A 13,711-nucleotide genomic window follows, 5' to 3' on the forward strand; every position below is an offset into this window, starting at 1 on the left:
CCTCGTTTTCTAATTTTTGGCCACCACAAAGAGTGCAGCTATGAATATTCTTGTACAAGTCTTTTTCCATATTATCTCTTTGGGGTACAAGCCCAGCAGTGCTATGGCTGGATCAAAGGGCAGACATTCTTTTGTCGCCCTTTGGGCATAGTTCCAAATTGCCCTCCAGAATGGTTGGATCAATTCACAACTCCATCAGCAATGAATTAATGTCCCCACTTTGCCACATCCCCTCCAGCATTCATTACTTTCCATAGCTGTCATGTTAGTCAATCTGCTAGGTGTGAGGTGATACCTCAGAGTTGTTTTGATTTGCATCTCTCTGATTATCAGAGATTTAGAACACTTCTTCATGTGCTTATTAATAATTTTGATTTCTTTACCTGAAAACTGCCTATTCATGTCCCTTGCCCATTTATCAATTGGGGAATGGCTTGGTTTTTTGTACAATTGATTTAGCTCTTTGTAAATTTGAGTAATTAAACCTTTGTCAGAGGTTTTTATGAAGATTGTTTCCCAATTTGTTGCTACCCTTCTGATTTTAGTTACATTGGTTTTGTTTGTACAAAAACTTTTGATTTGATGTATTCCAGATTATTTATTTTGCATTTTGTGATTCTTTCTATGTCTTGCTTGGTTTTAAAATCTTTCCCTTCCCAATGGGGTCCTACTTTTAAATGTATATGTTTGCTTTGTTATTTTTAGTTGATTTATTCACTTTATGGTATTTTTCTATACTTTTTGGTGTGTTTTGTTAAAGATCACAAATATAATTGAGTACAATATTTAAACTCATCACTTCTAAACTCACTATTATGCTGCGGTCTCAAGCCTTCTTGATACCACCTGCCTCAATCTTTTCTCCCCTGTTTGGAGAGCTGGAGGGCTGATTATGAAACTCCTTTCATTATCTTCCTTTATAGAAGGTAGAAACAGAGGGTTATCTGGAGCTCTCCATTCTTGCTGGAAATTCTGGTAATGTATTAGCTTCCTGGTTTTGTGTCGACTCTCACCCAATCTGAACAAACTTCTTACAGTCCCTATTTGATAAATATTTAATTGGTTCAAGAAGCCAGGGCTTCCTCTTGTTAAGGTCCGGGATTTCACCCACCACCATGGAAGTCCACGAACAACGCAAACAGGCAGAGAAAGGCCATTTATTGAACTGATACGTGCATCAGTGGGAACCTCTATCATCAGAGTTCCGAGTTGCTTCTGACAGGCTGGGCTTTTTATACTTTTCTGTAGGTACCTTATCTATTATATACCATCCTTGGAATATTGCCTGCATGTATGGCTCTTATCGGCTTCCTACTATTCTTGGAACTTTGACAATTCTATATTATTGGGGTCTTCCTGGTCTGTTGCTTGATATATTTATTGGGGTCCTCCTGACCTTTATCTGGTACCTACTGCAGCTGGCGGTTTGGCATATTTATGGTTCTGACAAGTTTCTCAAGGCTGACCAGCTCATTAGGCCTTCCTGCTAGGATCTGGTATATTTATGGTTCTGACAGGTCAGCTTGTTAGGCCTTCCTGTTTTCTCAAGGTTGGCCATTTTTAGGCCTCCCTCACTCTCACCTAGTAGAAAATAGAAGTGTTTTCTGTCAAGAAAAAAAAAAGGTCCTTTATGAGTCAAAATAGCACCCGTAGCAAGGGACTAGCAAAGTGAGGACATGTGAATTGGACTATGCCTTAGAAAACGATGGCATATAAACATAATGGAAGTTTCATGGATCACAAGAAATGGTATGTAGAATTCAGAGAAGTTGAGGGTTTTGTATGAACTGATGAATATCAAAATAAGGAGAGACAAGAGTGACTGCAACAATATAAATGAAAAGAAATCAAAGGAAATCAAACTGTATCTGGAAAAGGAGAAAATGAAACATATCTCCTCCCTCACAGCAGAGGGGAGAGAGACTCCTAGGGCAGAATACTATAGTCAATATCAGATACAACCACTGTATCAGATGTGGTTTACTTAATTGTTGTTACAAGAGGAAGTTCAAGGGGGAAGAGTAGAAAATGACTGCAATGTAAAGATAGAAGGCATTAAAATGTATTTAAAAAATAAAAAAACCTTACTTTCTTAATGTCTTAGAATCATTACTGTGTATTGGTTCCAAGGCAGAAGAGCCTTAAGGGCTAAGGGAGTTAAGTGATTTGCCCAAGATCACACAGCTAGGACATGTCTGAGACAAGATTTGAATCCAGGACCTCCCATCTCTCACTGGCTTTCAATCTACCAAGTTGCCTAGCTGCCCCTTCAGAAAGCATTAAAATGTATTTTTTTAAGTGATGAAGGCTGGATAATCTCAAAGGTTCCTTCTAACTCAAAATTCTATTTTCCCAAGGATTGACTAGACCAAGAGCTCCCCCCAGGCCAATTTGATCATGTTGTGAAATAAGAATGTACACACACACACACACATATAAACTGAAAATAGTATGCTGCACTCTGCATTCAGACTCCGTCAGTTCTTTCTCTAGAGATGGATAGCATTTTCCATAATAGATTCTTTAGAATTCAGACCAGGAGCTCTTAGCCTGGGGTCAGTGAATTTTTTTTTTTTATGTTTTGGCCGAACATAGTTACTTATACCTGTAATCTCTGTCTTTTAGAGGAAACTGAAGCTGGTAAGTCTCTTGAGTTTAGGAACTCTAGATGCAATGGATTAAAGCCAATCAAGTTGCTTATGGAGGACTTAAAAATTAAAAACTTGGGGTAGCTAAGTAGTACAATGAATAGAGTGTCAGGCCTGGAATTGGGAGGACTTAGGTTCAAATATGGTCTCTGATATTCCCTAGCTGTGTGACCCTGGGCAAGACACTTAACCTCACTTGTCCAGCCCTTGCCCTTCTGTTGTAGAGTTGTTACTAAGACAGAAAGTAAGGGTAAAAAAAAAGTATTGCTTAATGAGGAACCTTGCCCCTTCCTTAACCTACCATTTGCAAATTATTGGGCCAAACTAGTTTCACTGGGCATTTGGACTGAACAACTTCAATTTCCCCATTCAAATGGCATGAAGTCCAAAGTTCAAATTCACTCTCAGGTAACCAGTTACAGTTGGTCACCAGGTGGGTCCTTCAAAGGTAGATCCTTCAAATTCAGAAGTTCATAGCTATCCCAGAAAAGGCTTCTGTGGGTCCACCTCAGTCTTGGCCTACAGAAGTCATAAAGGAACCCTCTGACCAGTTGCTTGAGTGGCCAGCATAGATCAAACCAAACTTTTTATACACTGTAACCAAGCCCATCCCTGGAATAAAACAAGACAGCAGCTCCTCCTATCTTGTTGGTAGAACGTGGGCATAGACAAGAATCTTAGGGAGTTGAGTGGCTGGGTGAGTGGGAAAGCAAAGAGCAGAGAAACCTGCAGTTGGAAGGAATCTCCAAAATGATGAGATCAAAGGTAGACTTGGAGTACTGAGCTTCTCCTAAGGTCCAAGCTCCATCTTCAAGACTTTAGATGACTACTGCCCTGACCCTCCCTCCCCCACCACCGCCCAATGATTCCCAATGCAAACAAGCTGGAGGGTCGCAGTTTGGTTTCCTCCTTTCTTTCCCCTCACTTTTCCTCTCCTCCTCCCTGCCAAGGGATTCTACCATCTTTCTCTACCTTCTTCCCTTCAGGCAGCCTGACCCTTACAATTCCGACTCACTCTGATAGCCTCCTCTTATCATTTGATTCTCCTTGGGATGGGCCCTCGGCTCTGCTCTCCTCCATCATCGATCATCCTGGACAGCCGCCCCCGCCCTTCGTGTCTCTCGATGGCCAGAGTCTGAGGTTCCCCCCTCGGTCCCGTCACCTCAGCCTCTTTCTGGGACAGCTTCTGACCAGCTGCCCATAGAGGTTTCTCTTGGGCGTGGTCTGGAGCTCCTCCCTCCTCCCCATCACCTTCCCTCCCCTACCCCCTTGCCTCTTCCTAGGGCGGGGGTCCTCTTTCCTCCCTTTTCCTCCTTCTCTCACCTTCCTCCTTCCCCCTCCCTCCTTCTCCATCACCTTTCCTCATTCTCTACCTCCCGCTACAGTGTAGCTCCTCCTTCCTCTTCCTCTCCCATCACCTTTCCCTCCTTGCCTCCTCCCTCTTCTCCATCACCTTTCTCCCTCTCTACCTCCTCCTAGGGCGGGGCTCCTCCTTCCTTCCTCTCCAATCCTCCCTTCTCCCTTCCCCCACTCCCTTCTTTCCTCTTTTTCCTTTCTTGTCCCCCACCCTCCTCCTCATCACCTTTTCCCCTCCTCTTCACTTCTCACTTATTCCTCCTCCCTTCTCCATCCTTCTTCCTCCCCTTCCCCCATCACCTTTCCTCCTCTGCCTCCTACTTCTTCCCTCCTCCCGCCTCCTCCTTCATCTTTCTCTCTCTCTCTGCCTCCCCGAAGGGTGGGGCTCCTCCTTCCTTCCTCTTCCTCCTCCTCCTCCTCATTCTCCATCACCTTTCTCTCCTTCAGTTAGCCCGCCCATTACAGGACCTCTGCACGGGGCTCCCTGGGCTCCTCCCTCCTCCCTCCTCACCTTTCCCTCTTTCTGCCTCCCCCTAGGGCGGGGCTCCTCCCTCCCTCCCTTCTTCCCCCTCCTTCTCCACTTCTTCCCCCTCTCTCCGGGACAGTCCCGCCCCGCCCATGGCCCACAGGGGGCGGGACCAGAGACTCCTCCCCTCTATCGCCCCGCCCACCGCGCCCGTGGGCCCCGCCCCTCCGGGCGAGGTGAGGAGGTGGGGCGGCGGCGGCGGCGACCGGGGAGCGGTGCATTGTGGGGCCGCCGAGGGGGCGGGGGTGAGCAAGATGGCGGCTCCCTCCCTCCTGAACTGGAGGCGGGTTTCCTCGTTCACGGGGCAGGTCCCCCGTGCCCGACACGGCCACCGGGCCGTGGCCATCCGGGAGCTCATGATCATCTTCGGCGGAGGCAACGAGGGCATAGCGGATGAACTGCACGTCTACAACACAGGTAGGCAGCGATTGGCCCCGGGGCGGGCGGGCGCCGAGCTGGGGCTGCAGTGGCTGACCGTGACCCCGGCGCTGACCCCGGCCTTGACCTTGACCCGGACCCTGGCCGGCTGTCACGGCGCCGGGCCTGTCCCCGGGCTCCCTGCCTCTGGCCACGCTCCGTTCTCCCCTTCTCCGGAGCGAGGCCTGGCCCCCGGTGCCCCGAGATGTCGGCCCGGTCCAGTCGGGTCCAAGCCAACCCGGCCCTCCTTCCCTTGAACCTCAGTTTCCCCTTCCGCCACCCACCAGATGGTGGCCTCTTGATATTCCTCAGTTCTACTATCATCCTCAGCCTCAGTTTCCCCAGATGCAAACGAGGGGACTGGTCTCGATGAGCTCCTATACCCTCCATTCGATGGCCATTCTCAGCCTCAATTTACCCATTTATAAACATAGGGGCTGCTTGGGCTCTGAGAACCAGAGTTGGAGAGAGTCGTCGCACTCCCTATTGTCGTGAGCAGAGCTCTTGACTCGGACTCAGACAAAACCTGGTTCCTATCCAGCCCCTGGTTCCGTTTAGCCCCTAATGCCCTGGATTGGTAAGACAGTTGGGCTCTTTGTTCCCGGTATAATGAAGGGGTTGGACTGTTGGTCTCCTAGGAGGTCCTGCTCAGCTCTAAATGGAGAATATTTTAATAGATGAATCCTAGGGTCCCTCTCTATGGTCTTTGGGATTTGAGCACCAATGCTGACCGATTATGACTGTTGACCTAATTGAAGAACCAGCTCCGACTCCCCACCCTTCAGTCATAACTCTTGATCTGTTAGAACCCCCAGAGGCCATCTAATCCAATCATCTCATTTTGGAGATGAGGAAACTGAGGCCATACCAGGTGAAAGTGATTTACTCAAATTCAGGATAATGGCAGAACTTGGAACTTTGTGGCCAGTGTTCTTTCCATTTCATCAAGCTGACTCTCAAGATTAGTAGTAACATCTGGTAGGATTCGTTGTCCTGAGAGAGTTTTCATCTGAGCTTTGATAGCCGGGAAAGAAGAGGATGAGGCTGAGGTTCATCTGTGAGCTGGTCTACCTCTTAGATCCCCGGGGCGGTCAGAAGGGACCCAAGCTAGCTCTCCAGCAAATCACCAGTATCCTGGACCAGCAAGCCCCACCTCTGAGAGACTGGCCCTCCTAGGAGAGGAAGTGAGGCTTTTTAATTTTCTATTTTTTGCTCTCTTGCAAATGTTCCATGCATTGGAAGGGAAGCTGTTTCTTTCTCCCTGGCGGTTTGTGCAGAAGGCTAATGACTTTTATTATCTGCCACCTGTTTCATCACGAGTGACTTCCTTCTGGCTAGGCTGCCCTAAGAGAATAATCAACCCCTGTATTCCTCACTCAAATAAACTTCATTGAGAGAGACTGTGGGGAGCAATGGATTGAATGATGGACTTGAAGTCTATCTGGAAGTTTTTGACACTAATGCGGTGACTAAGTGAGTTGATTAACCTCTAGCTATTCTGATTTATTGGTACCCTAAGTACCCCAGTCCAGCTAACTTAATCTCACCTACCTTTTAAATCACTGGAAAGGGTTGAGTTGGGGGAATTGCATTTCAAAGTCCTCTGCTCATACATATCAAAAGGGATGTTACTTTGTGGATTGAAGCCCTGCTTCCGGGTCTGGAAAACCTGAGAAAGTTTTACGTAGGTCTTTGGGTTCACTACTGTGTCTGCCACTTACTATTTCTGTGACTGAGCAGTTATTAATCTGTCTGGGCCTCAGTTTTCTCATTTTTTTTGTTTGTTTGTTTTTAAAACCCTTACCTTCTGTCTTGGAGTCAATACTGTGTATTGGCTCCAAGGCAGAAGAGTGGTAAGGGCTAGGCAATGGGGGTCAAGTGACTTGCCCAGGGTCACACAGCTGGGAAGTATCTGAGGCCAAATTTGAACCTAGGACCTCCCATCTCTAGGCCTGGCTCTCAATCCACTGAGCTACCCAGCTGCCCCCGGTTTTCTCATTTGTAAAAGGAGATGTAGAAGTAGATAATTTCTGAAATCCCTTCAGCCTCTAGAGTTGTGGTCCTATGACGGGGCAAATCACTTAGTCTTTCAGTACCCTAGGTACTGAATATTATAAAACTATTATATTATGACTATATATATATATAATATACTATTATATTATAAGACTATCTAAGAATATTATAGACCAGTTGCCTGAACTTCATAGATGGAGGGAAGTTTGTTCCTCCCTCCCTCTCTCCCTTCCTTCCTTCCTTCCTTGCCTGCCTTTTCATTTATTCTGTTTTTTCATTTTAAGTTAAAAAGCATTTTCTCTCACTCCCATCCAACTTGAATTTAAAAGGAAAAAAAAAACCTTTTGTAATAAATATGTATAGTCAAGCAAAACAAATGTCCACATTGGCCTTGTGAGCTAAGTGGCTCCTTCTGAATCTTCCAGTGGAGGGAGATCTCACCCTGGGAGTGAGTAAAACCACAAGTTCAGGTCACTTCTAAGTTCACTTGAACTCACTTTTTTCTGTGGATTCTTTTTTTGATAGTTACAAACCAGTGGTTCCTGCCTGCTGTTAGAGGTGATATTCCTCCAGGCTGTGCTGCCCATGGGTTTGTCTGTGATGGCACCAGAATCCTGGTCTTTGGAGGAATGGTTGAATATGGAAGGTACAGCAATGAGCTCTATGAATTACAGGTGAGCACAGCTTGCTTCTCTCCACCCCGTGTTGGTGGAAAGCCTCAAGGTTATAAGTAGTTTGCTAATCCAGCAAATGTTTCCATTTCAGGAAGTAGCTATTAGCCCTATGGTTAGAAACCTATTACAAATGTTGCTTCTATATTCGGACTTTAGATAACTGTTGCAGTATTCATTTTGCCTGTGGGTTAAACTACATCTTTCCACACCTTGCAATGGCTTTTATTCATATACCTACAAAGTGTTCAATTTCCCAAAGCTTAAGCAGTCATTGATAACTCTCCCAGGAGGGCAAGATGTGTCATTTATAAGCAATCAATTTGAAAGTAGTTTTAAGTATCCCATTTTACTAGGAATTTGGGACAGAGATGTTGAGACTAAGAAACTGGAGAACCTAGCATTCTGGTTAATTACAAGTTGATGCTTTACCACTTCCCACTGGGAGAGAAATATAACAAAAGTAATACTTGACACAAGCTATATTTAACATAGTTTAAAAGATGTTGCATCTATTTAAAAAGTATCTCAGAATTCGAGTGTCTTCAAGATTACCTTTATCAATTTAAATCAAGTGACTTAACATATGTAAACTGTTTTTGCAAACTGTAAATACTTCTTTCCAGGTCATCACTGTAATATTCTGTAGCTAGGATAGAGTTTGAATTATAAGAACTCTATGATACCTTGGCTGTATGCATTTAAAATTCCTTGTTTGCTTTTTACCCTTCAAAAAATAAAGTGCAGAACGTGGGGAGGTAGAGCAACTCTAGTTATTTTGGACTTGCCTTAATTTAGATTCAGGAGATAGTTTATTATAGCAACTTCTATGCTCCTGGTGATATAAGCACTTCTAGTCTTCTTTTCCTTTTCCTTTTTTTTTTAAAGGCAAGCCGTTGGCTTTGGAAAAAAGTGAAACCTCGACCTCCTGCTACTGGTTTACCTCCTTGTCCTCGACTTGGGCATAGCTTTTCTTTATATGGTAATAAGTGTTATTTATTTGGTGGCCTGGCCAATGAGAGTGAAGATTCAAACAGTAACGTCCCCAGGTATGCTGACCAGTTTCAGATGAAGTGCTTTAAGCCATAACAGAAAATTAGAAATTGCTTTGGGTTCTGTCATTCAATTTATTATTCAACTAAGGGGCTCTCTTGGCCTAATCTAATTATATTTAATGGAGACCATATCTTTATGGGGTTTTGGGGAGGGAGGGAGAAGAGGTTAATTTTGTTTGGTTCCTTAGACATGATGGTGATACAGTGGATAGAGTGCTGAACTTGGAGCCAGGAAGACCTCAATTCAAATCTTGCTTTAGATACTTAGCACCAAGAAGTTAGGTGGTGCAGTGGATAGAGTACCAGGCTTGGAATCAGGAAGACCCGGGTTCAAATGTGCCCTCAGACCCTTCATAGCTGTGTGACCCTAGGCAAGTCACTTCATCTTGTTTCTCAGTTTCTTCATTTGTCAAATGAGCTGCAGTGGGAAATGGCAAAACACACCAGTATCTTTCTTTGCTAGGAAAACGCCAAATGGGATCACAAAGAGATAGATACTACTTAAATGACTGAACCACCACGATAAAGCATCTGTCTCCCAGAGTTGTTGTAAGGAACAAATGAGATATTTATAAAAGTGTCTGGCACATAGGTACTATATAAATGCTTATTGCCTTCCCATCCTGGATTCTATATAGAGCATCTCAGAGTTATATTTTAGAGGTTTTAAATTTTAAGTTAAATTACTGTTATCCAGTAGTGTGCTAGTTTAGCAACCAGCTGTCCAGAAAAACAAACACAGGACACCCTTTTCCATTTAATCTGCATTATGAACATCTTCTTTCACTTTCTTAAGGCTAGACAAACAACAGAACAGTAAGTGAAGGCCTGATTTGTAGTATTTTCTGACTTCAAACACACAAAAGCTCACACTGAATATTTAATAATCAGTGTTAGAATCCGGCCCCTGCACACCCCCATGATATCTATCTTCAAATGCTGTGACTTGAAGCAGTGTCTAAGTGACTAATATGGGCAATTTGTATTTTTCAGTTAAATTTTTGTAGTTGTTTTTTAGAATGGAGTGAGTCTCAAATGTAGATTTTGCTTATGTTCTTAGCCTCCACAAACTGGGAGTTGTTGGGAGAGGGGAGAGTGTAATATATTGTGTAGGTCCAATGCAAATTACTCAGTGTGTTGGCAAGATGGCCTTGAAATCATTCATTACAAGTTTGCTTATGTGACCTTTTTTGTGCTTTTATTCTTTCCTTCAAAATCTCAGATCTGTGTATTTGACCAAACAACTTGGGGGAAAGCTGATTTCTCTTATACACCAAGACTCTGGAGATTTCTAGTGGAAATTTGTTTTCAGTACTAAGAAATAACTGGCCCCCATTAAGCAGAGAACTTCTTCCTTTTTAAAAACCAAAGTTTAAGGGGCAGCTAGGTGGCTCAGTAGATGGAGAGCCAGGCCTAGAGATGGGAGGTCCTAGGTTCAAATCTGGCCTCAGACACTTCCCAGCTGTGTGACCCTGGGCAAGTCACTTGACCCCCATTGCCTAGCCCTTACCACTCTTCTGCCTTGGAACCAATACACAATATTGACTCCAAGACTGAAGGTAAGGGTCTAAAATAAATAAATAAACAGATAAACAAACCAACAAATAAATAACAAAGTTTCTATTTAGAGATGCAATTTACCATTTCAGACAGACTACCAGAGCTTTTAATTAGTGGGAGATCCTAAATCATAACACTTTGAGTCATAAACACACAATTGGGGAATAGAATAAAATGATTAAAATGTAAATTGTAAATCACCTTTCAAACATTATATTATTATAAATTATTATTTTTATTACATTTTCACTTACTTAGGTAGTAGAATATTCTAAGGTGAGTTTTAATATTTAATAAATAAGGTGCATTTATTTCAACAGGTTTTCAAAGGGCTTTACAGATATTATCTCATTTGGTCCTAGTCAAAACTCTGTGAAATAGGTGCAATTGCTATTCCCATTTTGTAGATAAGGAAACTGAGGCTCAAAGGGGTTAAATGACTTGCCCAGGGTCACACAACTAGCAAGTGTCTGCGGCAGGTTTTGAATTCAGGACTCCTTGACTCTATGTCTGACACTGTAGCTCTGTGCCATTTCCAGGATATCTGTAGGCTTAGGCTCTTGATTGAAGAAGGTGATTGTTGGTAAGAGCCTGTTCTTACACTTCTCTGCTATCACCTATAAAAGAGGGAGATTTTTTTGGACACAAGGATTTGTCGAGCCCTTTACAGCTCTTGGCTAGCTTGATCTTGGCCCAAAGGAATAAATCACCTTGAGGCCTGCAAAATCTTTAGCTGATCCTGAGAGAAGGAAAGCCTCTTTCCACACCTTGGAAATGAAGACTCCAAAAAGAGTGTGTGCATGCGCGTATGTGTGTGCACATGCAGTTATGAAAAAAGAACCAACAAAGAAATGAAGAACTGAGTCTGAGATGCAAAGTGACTTCTCACCTGTTCCCTAGCTGGTGTCTCAGCCAAGCTAAAGGAAGGGTCACACACACAGAGGTCCCCCTGATTCCAGGAAGCTCCTCTCCTCCAGGCCCTTCTGGAGAACCCTCAACCGACAGCCCATTTGCTACAGACATGCTCATAACACAAACACGCCTATATGCATGCACACATGAAAGTGCATTGCATACGTTGTGTGTACTTATATGTTTGCAGACATGGGCACATACCATAGATATGTGGGTATATGTACCCGTGGGTATGTGTGTGTATACTTTTTTCTCCTAAGTATCCCCAGCTGGGTTTAAAAATCTTAATTTGCTTTTCATCCTCTAGATATTTAAATGACTTCTATGAACTGGAGTTGCAGCATGGGTCTGGCGTCGTGGGTTGGAGCATTCCAGTGACCAAAGGGATCATGCCTTCCCCACGAGAATCCCACACAGCCGTTATATATTGCAGGAAAGATTCAGGGAATCCCAAAATGTACATTTTTGGTGGAATGTGTGGTTCCCGACTTGATGACTTATGGCAACTTGATCTAGGTGAGTTGTGTTTTAGACCCCAGATCAGGTCTATTTCCACTGAAATAGACCCAGACTAGACAGCTGGGTGGCTCAGTGGATTGAGAACCAAGCCTAGAGATGGGAGGTCCTGGGTTCAAATCTGGCCTCAGACACTTCCCAGCTGTGTGACCCTGGACCCCCATTGCCTAGCCCTTATCACTCTTCTGCTTTGGAACCAATGCACCGTATTGATTCCAAGATGGAAGGGAAGAGTTTTTTTTTCCTTTTAAATTTATTATTAAAGAAATAGACCCAGAAGTATTTCTAATAAATGCGTTGGGTTCTATGACTGGTCCCTGAGGGTGGCCCGGGTGTGGGGAGCTTCTCGATTGATCTACTCCCGCTAGTGTTGTGTTAGCCCATGTATGGCAGGCAGAATGAAGATCAAGGCTACAGTCTCTTCCCTCTGAAGGAGGAGATAGCTTGTAGACACGTGAGTATGGACGTCATGAACGGAAAGTGTGTACATGCATGTGTGTGTACACATCTGTGAGGAGTGCACCAGAAAAGGCATGAGCTGAGCTTTGGAAAGAGTCAGGGATGAGAAGGAGGGAAGGTGGGAAGGGAAGGCTCAGGGCACGGCCAGTGCTGAGGTTGGGAGCTGGAAGATGGAGTTCTTTGGGGGAAGAACGAGGAGGCTTGTGTGGCTAGATGAGAGAGTTCTAGGAGGGGAGTCTGTCAGAAGATTTGGAGACGTAGGAGGAGCCAGGTTGGGAAAAGCTCAAAGTGCTAAACACCAGGGAGCCACTGGAGCTTACGGGGGGAGGGTGGGGACTAGTGCCATGGGGTCAGACCTGTGTTCAGTAGTGTGAAGAATGGATTGGAAAGGGGAGAGAAGGGACAGGCAGGCAGTCCACTGAAGAATTTGTTGTAATAGTTGAGGGGAGAGGTGATGAGAAGCCACCTTGGTTTGAATAGAGGAGTAGGGGCTGTTGCAGAGAGGGGTCAATGATGAGGATAGGGCCCTCTGTGGGAATAGGAAAGAAGGAAGATGCTCATTTAGAGGTGTCTGTGGACCATCCACTGTAAAATCTCCAATAAGCAGTTCTGGATGCAGAACTAGCACATAAGGGAGAAACTAGGCCTGGGAGTCTTCTGTGTAGAGGCCCATGGGAACTCATGAAGTCACCAAGTAAGAATGTGGAGAGAAAAGAAAGCCCAGGACAGAGCCTTAGGGTGCCCATAATTTTTTTTTGGGGGGGGGGGGAGGCAGGATATGGATGGTGAACCAAAAAAGACTAGGGAGGAGCAATCAGAGAGGCAGGAGGTGAACCAGGAGAGAAGCATGTCAAAAAATCCCAGCAGGAGAGAATATGCAGGAGGAGAGGAGGCCAGCTGTAGAGGAGCAGTCAAGGCTACAATTGAAAAGCTACCACTAAATTGGCAATGATTAGGGCAGCCTCCTACAAACAAACAATAAGGGTTGGGGTCAAAGATGCTGGTAGAGGGATTGCCCTGTTTGTAAGGAAAAAGACCACCATCTCATCAGATACCGGAGTAACAGAGGAAATGGTGGGATGACGGTAAACAAGGGACAAGAGGGAGGTCTCAGCAGAAAGCCTCCTTTTTTGTTTGTTTTGGGTTTTCTGTAAAGTAGAACTGAAGAGCCTGGGGGAGTAGGGGGAGATCAGGGTGGGGGTGTTCTTTGGGGCTTGAGGAGAGAAGAGAGGGTTTCAAATGGTTGTGGTAAGTGAGATAGAGAACCAATTTTGAAGGAGAAAAAGACTGCCTTGATGCCAAGAAGGCCAAGCTGAGATTAGAGTAAATAAATTTGTGGTGGATCCAGTCAGCTGGGTTGGAAGACTCCTTCCAGCTCTCTCCAAAAGCATGTAAGTAGGGGCAGAGGTGGTGGGTTGGAGGTAGGGGGAGAAAAGTAATCTGGGCTTGGGGTTTGAGTTCGTTAAGACTGGAACAGGGATAATATGAGGGAGCAAAGGATTTGGGAGGGGAGGCCAGCTTAGAGCTGTTCACTAAAAGGGCAAAATGAGGGGATGAGAGGAGCCAGGGCAA

General features: G+C 44.7%; 1 protein-coding gene across 4 annotated transcripts in view; it reads left to right on the forward strand.

Annotated features, from left to right (window-relative positions):
• The first annotated feature begins 4,696 nt into the window (after positions 1-4,696).
• The window catches only part of HCFC2 (host cell factor C2), a 30,122-nt gene continuing 21,107 nt past the window's right edge, over positions 4,697-13,711 (forward strand). For 3 of the 4 annotated variants that reach the window (XR_008912141.1, XM_007503352.3, XM_007503353.3), the window contains exons 1-4: positions 4,702-4,947; positions 7,489-7,637; positions 8,523-8,683; positions 11,472-11,680. Coding sequence is in view for 3 of the 4 variants with exons in the window: in XM_007503352.3 (XP_007503414.2) it covers positions 4,785-4,947; positions 7,489-7,637; positions 8,523-8,683; positions 11,472-11,680 (682 nt within the window). In the remaining variant the exon portion in view is untranslated. Of the gene's footprint in view, positions 4,948-7,488; positions 7,638-8,522; positions 8,684-11,471; positions 11,681-13,711 lie in introns of all 4 variants that reach the window. The other variant, XM_056798785.1, reaches the window with a different exon arrangement.

This window comes from Monodelphis domestica, chromosome 5, assembly GCF_027887165.1.
Source record: "Monodelphis domestica isolate mMonDom1 chromosome 5, mMonDom1.pri, whole genome shotgun sequence".
NCBI classification, from domain to species: domain Eukaryota; kingdom Metazoa; phylum Chordata; class Mammalia; order Didelphimorphia; family Didelphidae; genus Monodelphis; species Monodelphis domestica.